This window comes from Cavia porcellus, unplaced genomic scaffold (genome assembly GCF_034190915.1).
Source record: "Cavia porcellus strain 051 isolate PalLab524CR breed Dunkin Hartley unplaced genomic scaffold, mCavPor4.1 scaffold_9, whole genome shotgun sequence".
In the NCBI taxonomy this organism is placed as follows: domain Eukaryota; kingdom Metazoa; phylum Chordata; class Mammalia; order Rodentia; family Caviidae; genus Cavia; species Cavia porcellus.
The window spans coordinates 63,074,626-63,093,425 of NW_026947492.1; the positions used below are offsets into that span (position 1 = coordinate 63,074,626).

The following is an 18,800-nucleotide window of genomic DNA, read 5'->3' on the forward strand; positions in this document are numbered from 1 at the left end:
TAATGTGAGAATGATCTAATGGAGTACACTGAGGCAAACAGTCCCTACGTTCCCAGCTGTGGGTAGGCAGGGAAAAAGGCTCATGCAGGAATCTTGAAATTTGTGCCTCCTTGAGATTCTGGCTTTGCTTGGAAGCTTTCATAACCCTTGAGATGGGGCACAGAGTGAAGGGGAAATGCATAGTGTTGACTTGGATGCTCCTTGGGTCTGACAGGATGCCTGGGCCCTGGAGGGTTCTAGGTAGGGCCTGCGCTGCCCTCTAGAAAATTGCTTAATGCTTGAGAGCTCAAGTTCTGAGCAGCTGAGATCCCTTTAATCATTGTCTCCAGCTGCAGCTGTGTTACAGAAGTATGCTTTCTAACTTGAAGGGTAGCTTCACCTACTCCAGCGATGAAGCCATAGTCATCTCTGAAAATGAACTGCAGCTGGAGGGCACCCAGGCCCGGTCCTTGGCTGTGTGAGAGCGCCCCCTGCTGCCTCCCTCCAGTTACACAAGCCAAGGCCACCAATCAAGAGCATGTCGCTGCTTGACCCCTCCTCTAGGAGCGTTTAGCCTTCCTCTTCAGCCGAGTGCAGGAACCCTTTCACTTCAGAGCCTTCAGAGTCCTCCTATTCATTACTGGGCCTCTCACTCTGCCCTAGCCATGTCTTGCAGGCCGTTTAATCTAGCTTCCCATTCATCTGTGCCACCCATCTCCTCTTATCCTCCTTCCAATGGAGATTTTTTTATATTTGCAAATGGACCGGCATTGTGCCGTCTTTTCCATGCCTCCGGTCCCCACCATGTTCTAGCTTAATACATGGTCACCTGGCATCTTATCACCAGTTTTCAGAAAGTGATATTGTTCTCTCCCAGCTCTCTGTAAACTGCATGCTGAAGGGAAGTAGCATGTCATCAAGGAAGCAGAAATCACTAAGTACTCCACTTCTAATGCTTGTTCTTTTTCTAGCCATGACACTCAAGAGGGGCAGCAAATCCTACATCAGCCGATGCCAGAGAGACTGGACTTTGTATGTGGTTTCCTACAAAGTAAGCATTTTTCTTACCTAGCACCTGGGCCTTGGGGGCACAAAGGAGCCACAAATGGGTGTTTGGAGGAGAAAAAGTTCAAAGCTTCCTGCTCTAGCACAGAAACAGCTGGACCAGCTTTCCCAGTCTTATACCAGTTGGTGTAAGAATTGTGTCCCATTAGTGCTAGAGCCCCCTTAGATCACTGTAGAGCAGAGGGGTTGCTGTTGGTGGCCATCTCCTGAGCTTGCTGTTCCCCTCACTTTGAGAAGCCAAAGGAGAGAGAAGGACCCATGTTACTCTGCCTCCCTTGTGAGAAAAACAGTGTCCCCAGATAACATCCTGCAGATAGTTGCTTAGGTCATTAGCATAGGAGCAGAGGCAGTTTTGGTGAGATTTTGACATCACTCACTGCTGTCACTTTCTGGACATAGGTTCCCTGTATAGTCTGAAGATAAAGGAGATTGCTCTTTCGGTTGACAGAGGAGTAAATAACAATAGTTTGGAAGCTTGTGGGCCAGTGTTTGTCAGTTCCTTTTCTCTGGTGCAGCCTTGAACCACAGTGACACCACATTTGACATGGGGAGCTGTCTGCCATCTGCATCTCAACAAAATATAGGGAAAGTGAGAATCCAGTTAGATAGAAAAGTTAGTAGTCGAGCCCGGCCCATCTGGCAGCATAAAAAGCAGGGATCCCCGTTCACTCTATCTGACTTGGCTCTAGCTGTCTGGGGCCTTAGTTGGAATAGGACTCTAGAGCAGGGGTGGTGAACTAGTACCACAAGTGTTGTTTTTCTTTTGAGACATAAAAAGATGTCAATGTAAGAGTTTTCTAAACTAAAACCTCAGTATTCTGGTTTAATTGAGGTGTCGGAACTTTGCAAAAAAAAAATCAGTGGGTTTGGGGTACAGTTTGAGCACTTGTCTTTAAAAGGCTATCATTGATTTAGTGTGATCTCTGGATTCCTTTTGTGGTACTAAATGGGAACTGGTGAGTGGGCAGCTGATGGCAGGCTTATGACCCAGAGTTGAAGTGTGTGTGGCTAGAGAGGGAGGACATAGGAGTAAGGAGCACTGCCTTTCAGACCACAGATCTACTGCTCAGACACAGGTGTTCTGATGGTCTCAGGTATGAGTCCCAGGGAGTTCACTCTATTTTCTACATTGTTGTCATTGCAGAAAATCGAAAACATCCCTCTTCCCCAAAATGCCTTGTATGTGCACAGAAGGTGATGGAGGGGTCAGAGCTGGAACTGGCCAAGGTACCTATGGAATACCAAACTAGGGGGCTGGGTTAACCCAAAGGAGGATGGTGCGTGATTTATTTCTGGACTCCTGAAAGTTGGGGCAAAACCAGGAAGTCACCCCTCTGAGCCAGAGCCCCAGCATCCTATGGGACCATGATCTCCTGAAAAAGAGGTTTCCTAGAGCACCACTATGGGCTGCAGTGGAGATCTGGCAGGAATCAGGTCTCATTTTGTGATTAATATATTTTTCATTGTAGCTCTGTCAGCTTTATTCCCTTTGTTGCTGGGGTGCTGGTGTTACTGTACAAGGTGCCTGAAGCTTTATCCATGTTTCCACAATCCCAGGGATTTATCTATACAGGTTAAATCAAGTCCTCGATAAAATACAACAAAGGGTACCCTGGGGCTGTTATGGATAGTGGGCTGGGACTGCTACTTCTAGGGAGTTTTGGAAGAATCTTTGGAGTAGCTCAGAGTTCCCTGAAAAGCTCTTGAGATGAGACAGGAGGAAGAGACACCCCTGCTCAGTGTCTGCCTCCTATTTGGCTTCTAGATAATCATGCTGCTCCTATACCACTCTTCCATGAGCTCCCAAAACCTTCGGGACTGGGAACAGTTTGAATACAGGATACAGGTAAGCTCCATTTTGCTGCTGGACCCAGCCTGGTGTCCCCCAGGCTTTTTCCTTCTTTTTAAATGGTGCATATTTCCTGAGAAGCCATGGTTGTAGTAATGACAGCCATTTGTTAGAGAAAAAAATCCAGGAAATACCGAGAAGCACATAAAAGGAAATAACACTTGCCAGTAACCTCATTCTCAGAGATAACTGCTCAGTTTAAAGGATAGATTTCCAAAACCTTTCTTATGTACACGTATGTAATTGCCCCATGTGTTTGAATAACTCATAGAAATTGTTCTGTCTTCATGTATCTGTCCATGTTCATGTGTCCCTGTCTTTGTGTTTCTCTGTTACTTCATTTATCTCATCCTTTCCTCCAGTAGAGTCATCTGGACAAGACCACCACAGCCAGGTGTAACAGCTTTCTGTCTGTGCCCCCTCCCTAAAGTCAGGAAGTGGAGTGTGTTAGGGACTCGGTCTGACCCTGGCTGCATCCTAAAGGAGGCAGAGGGAAAGGACCATGTGGACTGCTGAGTGCTGTGGGTTAGGCCAAGAGGAAGAGTGGGATTCAGAGGGCTTCGGGGTGCAGGAGAACCTGGGGTGGGAATTGCCTGGATGGAGGCCCTTAGCCCTCACTTCAGAGGTTTCTCTGACACCGCAGCAATGCTCCTGCTCTCTCCACGGTGCAGGCCGAGTTAGCAGTCATCCTTAAGTTTATGCTGGACCATGAGGATGGGCTGAACCTTACTGAGGACCTGGAGATCTTCTTGCAGAAAGGTGAGTAGAGACCCCCCAAGAATGCCCTTGTCTAGGCAGGGAGTGCTGGGATCCTGGTCATAGAGGTGTGTGAATAAATGTGTGCATGCTGGGGTTTGTCCCTATTCGAGGCGCAGAGTTGGTGCTCAGGAAGGGTGTAATGGCTGGTTGGCTCTTAGGCTGTGTTGACATCATCTCCAGCGCTACAGTTGCTCCTTACTGCCTGGTAGTTTAGCAGGGTGGTGTCTGTGTGTGATCTCATGTGCTGTGAGGTTGGGTTTGAACTCTCACAGACACATAGCCACACATAGTTTTTTTTCCCCTCTTGTGGTACAAAGGACTAAACCCAAGGCTTTCAGATTGATCTACATTCCCAGCCCCTCAGCCCCACCCCGCTTTTCCCTTGTCATTTTGAGGCAGGGTCATGCTGAATTGCCTAGGCTAGGCTCAGACTTGTGATGCTTCTCTGTCTCAGCCTCCCAGAGTGCTGAGATTATAGGAGTGGGCCACCACGTCCAGGACTTCTTTGAAATTCTAAAATAATCACTACTCTAAATTTAAAATATAGGAAAACAGTCTTCAGAAAAGGTTTTCCCTTCATGAAGTACATGTTATTGGTGGGAAGCAAACACATCTACCAGTAAGTATGATAAGGCTTCTGAGCATGGAACCTGCAGAGCATCTGGCTGGCAGCACAGCAGATAAGTGAGCAGGAAGTCAGCTGATGTGATAGGAATCTGAGGAGCAGATCTGGGCAGATTCTTTGCAGGCTGTTGAATTTGATGTTCCTCATATTTAGGTTTACAAGACCTTCAGGAGGAGATGAGGCCAGTGCAGGAGAGAGCCCTGGGCCAGACACGGGCTTTCAGATCATCCTCTGGGTAGCCATTGACACTGTGGGCACTGTGAGCAGAACAAGGAGGCCCCATCAGATCTCCTTGGGGGCAGAGGGTGGGTGTAAAAGGGAGCTCTCTGATGAGAGGTAGCAGTGCCCCCACAGAATTGGTCATGGGAACAAAGGGATGAGGTCTTCAGAAAGAGGACAGACAGGTTGTAAACAGTTCTGACAGATAGCTCTGGAGAGAGGACAGTGACTGACATAAGAGGCTGTTGGGAGCTACAAGGAGATCCTGCTGCCTCTGCAGGATGACTTAAGGGAAAAGCATGGTACCTGGTCTAGTTTCAGAGCATGGAGAATGCTGTTTCTCTGCTCTTTCTGAGCACTAATACCCTGTGCTCATGGAAGCTCTGGCCTTGATTGTGGTTAGGGGCCCTGACCTCAAGATACACAGACAGGTTTCAATTCTGCCTAGCACGTTCCTCCATAGTTTACATATAAAGTGTTCAAAGAGTCAGCCGGGTGTGGTAGCGCACACCTGTAATTCCAACATTTGGGAGGCTGAGGCAGGAGGATTGCCAAAAGTTCAAGCCAGCCTGAGCTACATAGTGAGTTCAAGGCCACCCTAAAGTGCATGATGAGAAATTGTCCCAAAAAACAAAAAAAGTGTCCAAAGAGTCACACCTACTAAGGCAAATTCCTACATGGCATAACAGGGCTGTTTCGTGCCCTTACTAACATTTCTTGGTTTGTCTGCCTTTTCTCTAGTTCCTGTCTCTTCCACCTGTTCCAGTGCCTTCTCTGAAGATCTGTCCCCACCCAGCCACCAGACCAAGAGGGAGGTTCGCTTTCTTGAGCTACAGAAGGTTGCCTCATCTTCCAGTGGGAACAAGTATGTCCTGGGCCCTTGCTGGGAGGGGCCTCTGCATCCACTCAGTCCTCAAATCTTGCATTCTGGAGGTCACGCCTCTCACATCATCAGGGTGTTTGAAGGATGTTATCTATTTTGGGTTTCCTCACCTGACCCAGTGTTAATTGGGCAAACTGATTGGGATCTGTCTTGGGCAGACAGCCTCCTTCAAAGGCAGTACCCTGTTTAAGGCAGTCCTTCCTTCAGTGCCGCTCTACAGAGGCAAGGAGAATATGTAACCCCCCCCTCCACGCCCAGCAAAGAAATTAAGGCATGGAGACGGGAGAAGGAGTTTTCTCCAGGTCCTGTCATGAGGCACAAGATAGCACTGCAGACAGAACCCAGGTACCTGGGCTTCCCGGGCAGTGCTAATGGCTGTCAACCCCTGCTCCCCATCCCTAGTTGTTGCTGGTTGCTTCTGATCTTAGACTCTTACCCTGCTTTTGGGCCATCTCCTTTCTCAGCTTCCTCTCAGGTTCTCCAGCGTCTCCAATGGGTGACATCCTGCAGACTCCACAGTTCCAGATGAGACGGCTGAAGAAGCAGCTTGCAGATGAGAGAAACAATAGAGATGAGCTGGAGCTGGAGCTGGCTGAGCACCGCAAGCTCCTCACCGAGAAGGGTGGGTACCTGATGTGCTGTGGATGTGAGGCAACATTTGAGGTGTACATCTGGGGAAGCTCTGGGGGATGGTTTACCCTCTGCTGGCCCTGGAGCTTAGAGCTCAGCCTTAGGCTGAAGGTCAGACTGACTTTCTGGAAACTCCCATTCCCAAAGCCATGTGTCCACCACCCCCCCGTCCCTGCTTCTGCAGTCCTATGCTGACCCCCCCCCCCCCTTTTTTCCTCCCCACTCTGGGCCAGATGCTCAGATATCCATGATGCAGCAGCGTATTGACCGCCTTACTCTGCTGAATGAGAAGCAGGCAGCCAGCCCTGTGGAGCCCAAGGAACTCGAGGACCTTCGAGGCAAAAATGAGAGGTAGGGCTGCCTTTCCCTGCTTTCTTTCTAGCTCCCAGCCTCCCTGGTCCCAATCAGGGCCACCTTTCCCTCACTGTTGCCTTCTGGCAGCCTCACCTTGCGGCTGCATGAGACTCTGAAGCAGTGCCAGGACCTGAAGACAGAGAAGGGCCAGATGGATCGCAAGATTAACCAGCTTTCTGAGGAGAATGGGGACCTGTCCTTTAAGGTGAGGGACTGGACCATGTATGGAGACCCTCAAGGCTGTGGTGGTCTAGATGGCTCCCCAAGAGGGTTAAGACTCCTGGAATCTGGCTTCAGGTGCTCCCACATACCTGAATACTGTGCCACTTTTCCTCATCCCATAATTGACTGCTGCTGGGGCTGGGTTATAGCCCTAAAGTTTGATGTATAGGCCTGAATTAGCAGTGTGATGCATTGTAATTGATGGGCGGGTGGCTGCAACAGTCCTCAGGCATTAGGGAACAGGTGGCAGTGGCCATGTCTGTTGGACCCTGGGTGACAAGAGTCCCTCTTATGTCTTAGTTGCGGGAGTTTGCCAGTAACCTGCAACAGCTTCAGGGAGCACTCAATGAACTGACCGAGGAGCATAGCAAGGCCACTCGAGAGTCGGCAGAGAAGCAGGGCCATCTGGAGAGGGATCTCAGCACAACCCTTCAGGACAAGGTAACCCCACTGGGGAGTTGGGGCCAGGCTGGAGGGTCTGCATGAAGTACTGGACATGTGGTGAGGGGAAGGAGGCTCTCAAATCAGTTGCAGGTTGGTTGGGACCAGAAAGTCAGTTAGGAGTTTTTCCAGTTTGATGGTATCTGCATAGATTTCATGAGTATTTCAAAATCTGAATACTCCAAAAATCTAAAACTTCTTGAATATCTTGTTGGAGCTCAGAATGTTTGGAATTTTGGAGCATTTGGGAGTTCAGGTTTCCAAATTTAGGGATGCCAGACTTGTTGTTATTGTTGCTATTTGTAAGAACCTAACTCTGCCAATAAAGAATCTTAGAGTCAGTTTCTTGCTGAGTAAATGAGACAGTAGTAGTGCCTTCCAGACTTTTAGGTGGATTAGAAATTCAGAGATGCACCAAGTTGTGCCTAGTCCCTAATCAGAAATAGGTATGGGACTGGGGTTGCTGCCTAGGGGCTACTTTCCTTTTCTTTCTTTCTTTTTATTGATAGGGTTTCACTGTGTAGCCCCAGCTGTCCTTGAATTTGAACCCACAGTGATCATCCTGCCTCAGCCTCCCAAGTGCTGGGATTACAGGTGTACATCACAGGCTCAGCTCCAGGGGCTATTTTTAAATTGGTGGTTGTTTGTGTAATCTAGGAGTCAAGACTTATCTGAGAAACGATATATGATAAGGAAATTGGAAGTAAGCTCTGTAGTCTTGGAGAAGCAGGAAATGGCTCATAGTGTGATTTAATTTGATTCTAGAGCTAGTAAGTTAGGTCTCTCATAGGCCCAGATCCATAATTTCTGAGATTTTTTTTTTTTCCTCCTTAGTAAAGATAGACCTCCAAGTAAAGATAGACCTTTTTGTTACATTTTGTTACTTTTTGTTACATTTTGTTCATGTTTGTGCCTGCCTGAGTGGTACTCTGATACCTCTTTTACCTCTTTACATGGGTCTCTTGTTTGCTCCCAGAAATGCCTTGAAGAGAAGAATGAAATTCTTCAGGGGAAACTTTCTCAACTGGAAGAACGCTTGGCCCAGCTGCCAGAGACCCCACCCCAGGAGAAGGGTGAGGTGCTTGGTGACATCTTACAGGTAAGAATGCATAGGAGCAACCAGAAAACTTATGTGCTGAGGTTGGTTCCTGTTTCTCCTTGATTCCCAGAGGATGTGGTGACTGAGGGAATCATGTCTATGTCTCTTTTTTTTGTCTCTCTTTATCTCACAGCTGGAAACTCTGAAGCAAGAGGCAGCCACTCTTGCTACCAGTAACACTCAGCTCCAAGCCAGGGTGGAAACTCTGGAGAGTAAGCAGGTTCAGAAGGAAGCCCAGCTCCTGGCTGAGCGGAGCCGCTTTGAAGAAGAAAAGCAGCAACTGGCTAGTGTGATTGCTGACCTGCAGAGCTCCATTTCCAACCTGAGCCAGGCCAAGGAGGAGCTGGAGCAGGCCTCTCAGGCTCAAGGAGCTAAGCTGAGTGCCCAGGTTGCCTCTCTGACTGCAGAACTCACCACACTCAATGCCACTCTCCAGCAGCAAGATCAAGAACTAACTGAGTTAAAGCACCAGGCCCAAAAGGAGCAGGCCCAGCTAGCGCAGACCCTCCAACAGCAGGAAGAGGCCTCCCAGGGCCTCCGCCAGCAGGTAGAGCAGTTGAGTGGCAGCCTGAAGCAGAAGGAGCAGCAGTTGGAAGAGGCAGCCAGGAAGCTGGAGGACAGCAGGCAGGACCATGCCCAGCAACTGGCCACTGCTGCCAAGGCACAAGAAGTCTCCTTAAGGGAGCGAGATGCAGCTTGCCTGCAGCTGGAGACACTGAAAAAGGAGAAGGCTGCCAAACTGGAGATTCTGCAGCAGCAACTTCAGGCTGCTAATGAAGCCCAGGACAGTGCCCAGAACTCAGTGACCCAGGCCCAGCGGGAGAAAGCAGAGCTGAACCAGAAAGTGGTGGAACTCTGTGCCAGCATCGAGGCAGCCCACCAGGAGCAGCGTGAGGCTCAGGCCCAGGTGGCAGCACTAGAGGCCCAGCTGAAGGCTGAGCAGCAGAAAGCAACTGAGAGAGAAAGGGTGGCCCAGGAGAAGGCCCAGCTCCAGGAGCAGCTCCAAACCCTTGAGGAATCTTTGAGGATCACCAAGGGTAGCCTCGAGGAGGAGAAATGCAGAGCTGCAGCTGCCCTGGAAGAACAGCAGCGCTGCATCTCCGAAATGGCGGCAGAGTCCCGAAGTCTTGCAGAACAGCGTAAGCAGGAACTAAAAGAGCTAGAAGAAGAGAAGGCTAAGCACAGGGGGCTGAGTGTCCAGTTACAGCAGCTTAAGGAGACACATCAGGCAGAGACTAAAGCCCTGAAGCAGGAGTTGGCAAAGGCCAGAACCTCCAAGAACCTTGCTGAAAAGGAGGTTAATCTGCTAGTCAAGGAGGTTAAAACCTGGCGGAGGCAATACGAAGATAGCCAGCAAGAGGTGACCCACTTAGGCCTCCAGGAACAGCTTACGGCCTTGAAGGAAGATTATGAGAAGACCCGCCAGGAGCTGCAAGACACAAGGGAGAAGATGGTAGGGATGGAGGCCCATAGTGGGCTCCAGATAGGCCAACAGCAGAGTGAGCTAGCCCAGCTCCACGCAAGCCTTGATAGAGCTGTTCAACAGGTCCAGGAGAAAGAGGACAGGGCCCAGAAGCTGGCAGATGACCTCTCCACTCTGCAGGAAAAGATGGCTGCCACCAGCAAGGAAGTGGCCTGTCTAGAGGCCTTAGTGCGCAAGGCAGGTGAGCAGCAAGAGACACACGAACTACTCAAGGAATCGCCAAGGGCCAGAGACAGAGAGTCTGAGCAGCTGGGAGAGCAGCAGGGACAGAAGTCCTACAGCACACAGGCTGCGCTTCGGGCCATGGAGCGGGAAGCAGAGCAAATGGGCACTGAGCTGAAGAAGCTGCGGGCAGCATTGGTGGAGAGCCAGGGCCAGCAGCAGGAGGAGCGTGGGCAGCAGGAGAGAGAGGTGGCACGGCTGACCCAGGAGCGGGACCAGGCCCAAGCTGACTTTGCCCTGGAGAAGGCAGCCAAAGCAGAGCTTGAGATGAGGCTGCAGAATGCCCTCAATGAACAGCGAGTGGAGTTCACTGCCCTGCAAGAGGCACTGTCCCATGCCCTCACAGAAAAGGAGGGCAAAGAGCAGGAGCTCAGCATACTTCGTGAACAGGAGGCAGCCCAAAGAAAGGAGCTGAGGGAGCTTCAGCAGACCGTGGAACAGCTAAAGGCACAGATAGCTAAGAAGGAAAAGGAGCACCAGCAGTCAGCAGGGGTGGCCAGTGGAGAGAATGCTTCAGGCAAGGGAACACAGTCTGAGGCTGTTGGAAAGATGGAGGCACCAGGCCCCGAGCTGGAAGCACTTCGGGCAGAGGTGAGCAAGCTGGAACAGCAGTGCCGGCAGCAGGAGGAGCAGGCTGACGTTCTGGCTCGAAGTCTGGAGTCAGAGTGTGCCTCTCGCTTGGAACAGAACAGAGCCTTGGATGCTCTTCAGGGCCAGTTACAGGAAAAGGTCCGGGACCTGCTACACAGTCAGGCTGCCTTCACCTCAGCCCAGAGGGAGTTGGCTGCTCTCCGAGCCAAGACCCAAGACCATAGCAAGGCTGAGGAGGAGTGGAAAGCCCAGGTGGCCAGGGGCCAGCAGGAGGCTGAGAGAAAAAACAGCCTCATTAGCAGCTTGGAGGAGGAAGTGTCCATCCTAAACCGCCAGGTCCTGGAGAAAGAAGGGGAGAGCAAGGAGTTGAAGCGGCTGGTTATAGCTGAGTCAGAGAAGAGCCAGAAGCTTGAGGAGAGGCTGCGACTGCTCCAGGTGGAGACTGCCAGCAACAGTGCCAGAGCTGCAGAACGCAGCTCTGCTCTGCGTGAGGAAGTACAGAGCCTCCGGGAGGAGGTAGAGAAACAGCGCTCGGCTTCAGAGAATCTGCGGCAGGAACTGGCCTCGCAGGCAGAGCGAGCTGAGGAGTTGGGCCAAGAATTGAAGGCGTGGCAAGAGAAGTTCTTCCAGAAGGAACAGGCCCTCTCTGCACTGCAGCTGGAGCACACCAGCACACAGGCCCTGGTGGGTGAGCTGCTGCCCGCCAAGCACCTCTGCCAGCAGCTGCAGGCTGAGCAGGCAGCTGCTGAGAAGCGCCACAGAGAGGAACTGGAGCAGAGTAAACAGGCAGCTGGCGGTCTGCGGGCAGAGCTGATGCGGGCCCAGCGGGAGCTTGGGGAGCTGGTGCCCCTGCGGCAGAAGGTGGCAGAACAGGAGCGAGCAGCCCAGCAACTGCGAGCAGAGAAGGCCAGCTATGCAGAGCAGCTGAGCGTGCTGAAGAAGGCGCATGGCCTGCTGGCAGAGGAGAACCGGGGGCTTGGGGAGCGTGCCAGCCTTGGCCGACAGTTTCTGGAGGTGGAGCTGGACCAAGCCCGGGAAAAGCACGTCCAAGAATTGGCAGCTGTGCGTGCTGATGCTGAAAGCCGTCTGGCTGAGATGCAGCACGAAGCAGAGAACACTACCCGGGAGCTGGAAGTGATGACTGCCAAGTACGAGGGTGCCAAGGCCAAGGTCCTAGAGGAAAGGCAGCGGTTCCAGGAAGAGAGGCAGAAACTCACTGCCCAGGTAAGAGGCTTAGCTTGACCACACCCCAGAGATCCAGGCCTGAGAAAGTGGGGACATTGCCCCTTGGTGTTCTGAGGAGGTAGAGACTCCTCCTCCTATGCCGTGATGTGTCTTGCTTTCCCTTGTTCCCCACCCAGGTGGCTAAAAAAAAAGATGGTTGGTAGAGTTCAAGTCCATTGCTCCTCTTGTCCTAAAGAAAATAGCAGTGGCCTCCCACTTCCCCCGAGGCTGTCCCTAGAGACTCACATTGTGACAGTTACCAGCCCAGTCCAGAGGCACCTGCTGAGGACTAGTAGCAGCACAAGTGGCATTTTAAGCGGACCCCTTGTAGTCCGTAGGGAAGGTATCAGCTCCAGCCAGCCTGGCAGCAGGCTGCCATCTGGCCCTCACCTCACTCTCTCCATTGCTCCTCCCCCACACACAGGTGGAGCAGCTAGAGTTATGTCAGAGAGAGCAGACTAAGCAGGTAATGCCTGAGGTCCTTGATAAATGCTGGCTGCTTAAGCGATGACCAGTGTCGATGCATGACCCCGGCTACAGCTTGCCTCCGCCGGCTCCGATTGTGAACTGTTTGTGAAGGGGGCAGGGTCGAGCCATGGAACCCAGGCCCAGGATGTCCAGGAGTTTGGCGTCCTGGGCCTCTCTCGGGCCTCCTTCCAGCCATCTCAGGTCGGCCTCTCCACCCTTCTGCACTTTCTCTTGTCTGCCTGTCAGAGACTGGGGTAGCACAGTGACTTACAATCCTTACAATTATAAAACCTCCCAAGTCCTGTTTCTAGTAGGCAACTAAGAAGAATAATGGAGTTTCTTGTGAACCTCTTGTGAGTTTCTTATCATAGCGCTCTTTATCACAGAGTATGGATTGAAGCTATGTAAGTAATAATGCATAAGGGAAACCTCAAGCCAGGGAGAGTGATGAGCTCAGGACACCCGCCCAGCATCTTCTGAGTACACCTAGGGTTCTGTGTGGCGGTGCCTGGAGCAGTCAGCCAGAGTTGAGAACAGAAGGCCCTGCATTCTGACTGCCCCACTCTCACTCTGCTTCTGAGACGTCATGACTACAAGGCTGGTATTTAGTGTTTTTACTAAATACCTCTCCAGCACCTTCGTTCCCAATCACCTGCAGAAGTACTGGTTCCTCCATTCTTCCTGTTGCCTCTTCCAAGAAACCAGAGGTGGTGTGGACAATCAGACTGCAAAGCAAACAGTTAGCAATGGAGCCCATGCTTTCTTCTCTGCTGCCTGGTCCTGCCTGAGCCCCAGAATGCCTGGGAAAGCCTGGGGTGTTTGTGGCTATTACTATCCCTCTGGCCCCTTCCTCCTTTGCCTCTCCTCTTTGTGGAACCGGGGAGGAGGGTGTGGAATATGTGGCTGCCCCTGCTTGTCTTCCAGCAATCTGTCCCCACAATGCTAACCATAGCCGCCACACACTGCTGGCCTCAACCCGATGTCCTATGAGATTGGGAAGAGGTCTGGGCGTCAGGCTTTTGCTTTGGCGGTTTCTGGGAGATGAGCTGGAAGGGGAGGGTGTCCAAAGAATGTGTGTGCTAGAGCCCCAGACTAGGTCCTCTGTTCCTGCCCTGGTCTGGGAGGGTCGGGGCCAGGGAGCAGTGGTTGCAGCAGGGTATGGAAGGTGGCAGCTCCAGTCAGCCCTGCTGATTCTGGTGGCTCCAGTCTAGGGGTAGAGCAAGTCTAGGCAGGTACCCTGGCAGCATCTGTGTATGGCCACCTCACTGTGCCCCTGTACTCTGGGCAGCAAGCCGTTCCCTAACTAGAGGCTGGTGAAGGGGCTGAGTTTCTTCTTGGAATACTAGGGTAACAGGACACCCTCTGGTTTGTCCTGAATTGCTTGGAAGTCTCCTAAGTCTGGCCTCTTGTCTCCTCTCCCCAGGTGGAAGAGCTGAGTGAAAAGCTGGCTGATCATGACCAGGCCAGCAAAGTGCAGCAGCAGAAACTGAAGGTGGGACAGCTTGGGAGCTGCATTAGCTTCTGGTTGCCCCAGAGCGGGAGTGGGGAGGAGAAGGTTCTCCAAACAGATCCCTGGGCTACAGGGGCACAAAGGAGGGGTATCCTGGTGGCCTGCTGCTGCTGCTGCATGATTTGGAAAGCCCTGCTTGTAATTGTGCAAGCTTTTGAGGGAAGACCAGATTTCTGTGTCTCTAAACATTTACCTGCTAGTCACCTGGGATTCTTTAAATTATAATGCTGGGTGTGGTGGTACACACCTGTAATTCCAGCACTCAGGAGGCTGAGGCAGAACTGCCTTGAGTTCAAGGCCAGCCTGAACTACACAGCAAGACCCTGCTTCAAAAAACCAAAATAAGTAAATAAATAAATTTAAGTTATATTTAAAAGTCCACTTGTTAAGTTGCACCAGCGACATTTCCTCTGCTGTGTAAATGTTCCAGCATCCCAGAAAGTTCTGCAGAATAGCAGCATCTGCCTAGGTGGTCTGGGTTCAAGGAGTGAATGTCATTGATTGCATCAGTGATTATAATGCAGTTACAGTTACTGCTTTAAATTATGTCACCTTCTTTGCTATACTATTTTTGCAGCCTTTAGTCAGGCAAAGGAATTGGGCATTGGTGCCTTTGGGATTCACTGAAGTCCTGGGGGGCTGGAGATGTTGGTAGGAGCTCACAGCCTAAATTTCTTCTTTCTTCCCGTACGCTCTGCATCAGGTGTGAGCACATGATAAACACATTCTTATGCCCTTCTGGAGGCACTTCCTGAGCTGGGAACTGTGGGAGAGACAAGGGTGGGATACTCGCGTCCAGTGTCTATAGTTGAGCAAGCTGTTGTTGCCATTGCTGGGAACAGAGGGACACAAGTCTACTCTTACGGAGTCAGGGTCTGCCAGCTTGCTGGCATTGTAAATGAACCCATACCAGCTCTGGAATTGAGCGAACCAAGTTCCAGTCTTGCTGCGAGTCATTGTGACTTTGGTCAAAGCTCTGAACTCGGTGTTTTTATCTTTGAAATGACAGAATTACTTCACAAAATGGTTGAAGGAGAGAAGTTTCTGCTCACAGAGCTCACATGCCAAGTGCCTGGCACCATGCTCTGTGTCCAGAAACTGTCCTCTGAGGGTCAGCTTCTCTTTTCCTCCATGGGGAAAGTGTGCACATGGGGCCCTTGAGATGACTGGGCCCGATTTCAAAGACAATAAAGACAGGGCTGTCAATTTAGAGCTGGCAGATGGCTTGAGCTGGTCAGGAGAGCTCCGCAGAAAGCCATGGAGGCTGTGTGCTGTCTCGGGACTGTGGTCGAGTGAGTATATTTGGGGAGAGAGGGGTCCTGAGCACTCTGAGAGAGAATGTACGGGAGTCTAAAACACCTAGGGGGCCCATGTGTTTAAGCCAGGTCAGTGCTCTGGGTAGAGCAGCCAACCAGGTCTCCCTCATTGCCCTTCTCAGGCTTTCCAGGCCCAGGGTGGTGAGAGCCAGCAGGAAGCGCAGCGTCTCCAGGCCCAGCTGAATGAGCTGCAGGCGCAGTTGAGCCAGAAGGAGCAGGCAGCTGAGCATTACAAGCTGCAGGTGAGGAGCCCAGCACTGGCCCAGTCTGCCCCTTTCCCTGCCTGCCCTGCAGGCTCTGCCACCTACCCACCCTGTCTGCCCATGCAGATGGAGAAAGCCAAGACCCATTACGATGCCAAAAAGCAACAGAACCAAGAATTGCAGGAGCAACTTCGGGGCCTTGAGCAGCTGCAGAAGGAAAACAAGGAGCTGCGGGCTGAAGCTGAACGGCTGGGCCGGGAGCTGCAGCAGGCTGGGCTGAAGACCAAGGAGGCTGAGCAGACCTGCCGGCACCTCACCGCCCAGGTGCGCAGCCTGGAGGCACAGGTAGGCACCTGACTGAACAGTTTGGCATCAACCCTATTCTTTTGGACCCCTGTGCCCTCCCCTCAGAGCCACCCCTGCCTTAGACTTCCTTCTGCTTCCCAGGTTGCCCATGCAGACCAGCAGCTTCGAGAGCTGGGTAAATTCCAGGTGGCATCTGATGCCTTAAAGAGCCGTGAGCTCCAGGCTAAACCCCAGCTGGACTTGAGTATCGACAGCCTTGATCTGAGCTGTGAGGAGGGGACCCCACTCAGTATCACCAGGTCAGGAGACCTCCCCCACCCCAAGTCTGTTGTTCACTGGCTCCTGCTATTCAGCAGGTTGTACTGTAGGCACTGGGCTAGGAGAGTAAGATGCATTCCCTTTGCCCCCTGGAAGTTTATTCTTAGAGAACAAAGAAATTATATAGGTGTGCGGTAGACTTTTAGTGGCCTGGCAAGCACAAGGTTGTGAGTTCAATCCTTGGTACCAAAAAAATAAAAGTTATAAATAAGGAATCTGCAGGTGCGTGTGCCAGTGGGCAGATGTGTGTGCAGCAGTGGCTGAGGAGCCTGGCTGGGCTGGAACAGGAGGCTGGGAGGGAGGCTGCCTGGCTGACCACTTGAAGGCTGTGTTTAAACTTAAAGGTGCTGGGGGCTGGGGGTTTAGCTCAGTGGCATAAGCACCTGCCTTGTAAGCAGGCAGTCATGAGTTCGATCCCCGGTACCGATAAAAAAAAAGGAAAAAGACAAAAAAAAAAAAAAAAAAAAGAAATAAACTTAAAGGTGCCGAGGAGCCCCAGAGGGATTGAAATGAAGCTGTACATGGCTGGATTTGCATTTTAGAAAGGCTTTTCTTATAGCCAGTGTAAAAGTTAGGACTGCACACCCATATATTGTATTTATTAAGTACTTATATGCCACTGTTCTACACACTTAAAGCAATTAGCATTACTTTGTTTCTGCCCCAAAATCCCTATGAAGTAGGTTCTTATTTAACAGATGGAATGGGCCATGGAGTAATGGAGCTGGGGTTTGAACCTCGGCAGCCTGGCCCAAGTCCTTGCTTGCCACTCCTCTGTTGCCTCTCTGCAGGGCATTCTAAGTCTAGGTGAGGAGATGAGACTCCTGAAGAAGGACATAGGTACCCAGAGGGCTGCAGTTAGGAGACCTGCTCCAGAGGCATGATTGCACTGGACTTGACTGGGAAATGTCAGGTTAAGGCCACACCCATGTTCATGGCTTGGGAAGCTTGCAAGGGGACCCCACTTGCTGAAATAAGAGATGCAGGAAGAACAGACAGATGGCCTTAGTTCTTTGGGGAGATGTCCATGTTACCAAATATTGGCCTGGAGAGCTGGAACTGGTAGAGAAGGCCCAGGTGAGGGGCTCTTTGAAAAGTCAGAGATGGGGTGTTTGACTGCAGCTGCCTGTAGTAAGTGTAGGAAATGATCACTCTGCTGTAGAAGGATAGATAAAATGCTTCTAGCCCCAGGGACCTTATACCTCAGCAAATTCCTTTTCTACAGCAAGCTGCCTCATACCCAGCCAGATGGCACCAGCGTCCCTGGAGAGCCAGCCTCACCCATCTCCCAGCGCCTGCCACCCAAGGTAGAATCCTTGGAGAGTCTCTATTTCACCCCTATCCCTGCTCGGGGCCAGGCCCCGTTGGAGAGCAGCCTGGACTCCCTGGGGGAAGCCTTCCTGGACTCGGGCCGTAAGACACGCTCCGCTCGCAGACGTACCACACAAATCATCAACATCACCATGACAAAGGTCAGGTTGCTGGGGCTGGGGCTGGGGGATAGTAATGCGTACTTCCTCTCAGTGGCATCTTTCCATCGGGTCCTCAGGTACAGGCAGGGATGACCAGCCAGTCATGTGGTACAGATGGGAAAGATCTCGAAGTCTGAGCTCTTGAGGACAGTGACTTGCTTAGGGCTGCCTCTGTGGGAAAGGCAGTGCTGGAATTAGCCTGTCTTCTGACTGGAAGGCTGGTATCCTCCCATGTGTGGTGCTGGTTCTGTGCATGTTGAACGGTTAGGAATAGGGGGAAGTTGCAGCCCAGCCACTGAGCAGACAAATGCCAGGCTTAGGGTTCTTGCCTTTGATTTTGTCTCCGGGAGGAGGAAAAGAAAGGGAGGTGCCTTTGCTGCAGCATAGAAAGCCTCTTTGTGCCGGGTGCTTTCTGCTACCAAAAAGCTAGAGAAATTATGGAAGATAGCAGAGACCCCAGGTACCTTGGACTGAGCGACCATAGACGCTATGGCCAAGCCTGACTGCTAGTTTAAGAGCCACTTCCTAGCTGAGCTTCTTAGCTCACATCTTTACGGGTCACTTCTGAAATGAGCTTTCCTCCTTCAGAGTGTTGTTAATAGACTTAAGTGACCAAAACAGAGAAGTCTTGACAGTCATAGCACTCTGTGAGGGCTTCTGGCAATAAGGAGACACGTGAACTCAGGACCCTTGTCCACGAGTTTGGGAACACACGCACCCATGCCATGGAGTCTGAGCAATTTTGGGGGGACCAGGAGGTGGCTTATTCTGTCAGGGCCCCCTAATCTCTGCACCAACTCATTCTGTCTTCCAGAAGTTAGATGTGGAGGAGCCAGACAGCGCCAACTCGTCTTTCTACAGCACACGGTCTGCCCCTGCTTCCCAGGCCAGCTTGCGAGCCACCTCCTCTACCCAGTCTCTTACCTGCCTGGGCTCTCCTGAGGTTGGTAACTCAGCTCTACTCAGCCTGCCTGGCTACCGGCCCACCACTCGCAGCTCTACTCGCCGATCCCAAGCTGGGGTGTCCAGTGGAGCCCCACCAGGTAAGGGAACTGTAAGGACTTAACTACATCCAGAAATTTGACTGGAACTGGATCCAGACCCATAGAAGAAAAGCTTAAAAACCACGACCAGGGATAGTCATGCTTTGGGCTTGCACAAAAAGCATGACCATCCATCCTCCCTTTGGTCTCAGGGCTTTGCCTGTCCTCCTAGGGTTGTGCTGAGGTACTTTGCACCCAAGATACTAACAGGGCCTGAGAGGCCTGGCATGGTAGTGACACCTGTCCTCAGGTGGCGATGGAATGCTGGCTGGGCCCCTGCATTGCTTCCTGGCTTTCGTTTAGATTCTGTTGATATGGGGCACACCAGCCCTCAGTTGGGGAATAAGTTGTGGTACTTTGCTTGGCTATGACCTCCTCTGACCTCTGCCAGGAGACAGCTGTGAGAGCCTGTATGATAGAAATGGTCTGTGGGCTCTAGTGCTGTGCCCACAGCACTGAATTACAGTGGGACTGGTACAGCACTTACAGTCCCTCGGTTAGGAAGAAGGCAGTTGTGGC

At 51.6% G+C, this 18,800-nt stretch overlaps 1 protein-coding gene across 11 annotated transcripts in view; it reads left to right on the top strand.

Moving 5' to 3' along the window:
* Numa1 (nuclear mitotic apparatus protein 1) overlaps positions 1-18,800 on the top strand; it is a 72,158-nt gene that overhangs the window by 50,841 nt on the left and 2,517 nt on the right. For 6 of the 11 annotated variants that reach the window (XM_003463410.5, XM_013145364.3, XM_013145363.3 and 3 more), the window contains exons 4-22: positions 951-1,030; positions 2,189-2,271; positions 2,810-2,890; positions 3,565-3,652; positions 5,238-5,361; positions 5,587-5,724; positions 5,844-6,001; positions 6,243-6,360; positions 6,451-6,568; positions 6,886-7,026; positions 8,003-8,125; positions 8,259-11,645; positions 12,070-12,111; positions 13,537-13,605; positions 15,062-15,181; positions 15,269-15,487; positions 15,590-15,747; positions 16,992-17,238; positions 18,053-18,281. In XM_003463410.5, the coding sequence (XP_003463458.2) occupies positions 951-1,030; positions 2,189-2,271; positions 2,810-2,890; positions 3,565-3,652; positions 5,238-5,361; positions 5,587-5,724; positions 5,844-6,001; positions 6,243-6,360; positions 6,451-6,568; positions 6,886-7,026; positions 8,003-8,125; positions 8,259-11,645; positions 12,070-12,111; positions 13,537-13,605; positions 15,062-15,181; positions 15,269-15,487; positions 15,590-15,747; positions 16,992-17,238; positions 18,053-18,281 (5,723 nt within the window). The remainder of the gene's footprint in view (positions 1-950; positions 1,031-2,188; positions 2,272-2,809; positions 2,891-3,564; positions 3,653-5,237; positions 5,362-5,586; positions 5,725-5,843; positions 6,002-6,242; positions 6,361-6,450; positions 6,569-6,885; positions 7,027-8,002; positions 8,126-8,258; positions 11,646-12,069; positions 12,112-13,536; positions 13,606-15,061; positions 15,182-15,268; positions 15,488-15,589; positions 15,748-16,991; positions 17,239-18,052; positions 18,282-18,800) is intronic. The other 5 variants (XM_063256568.1, XM_063256565.1, XM_063256567.1 and 2 more) reach the window with 5 other exon arrangements.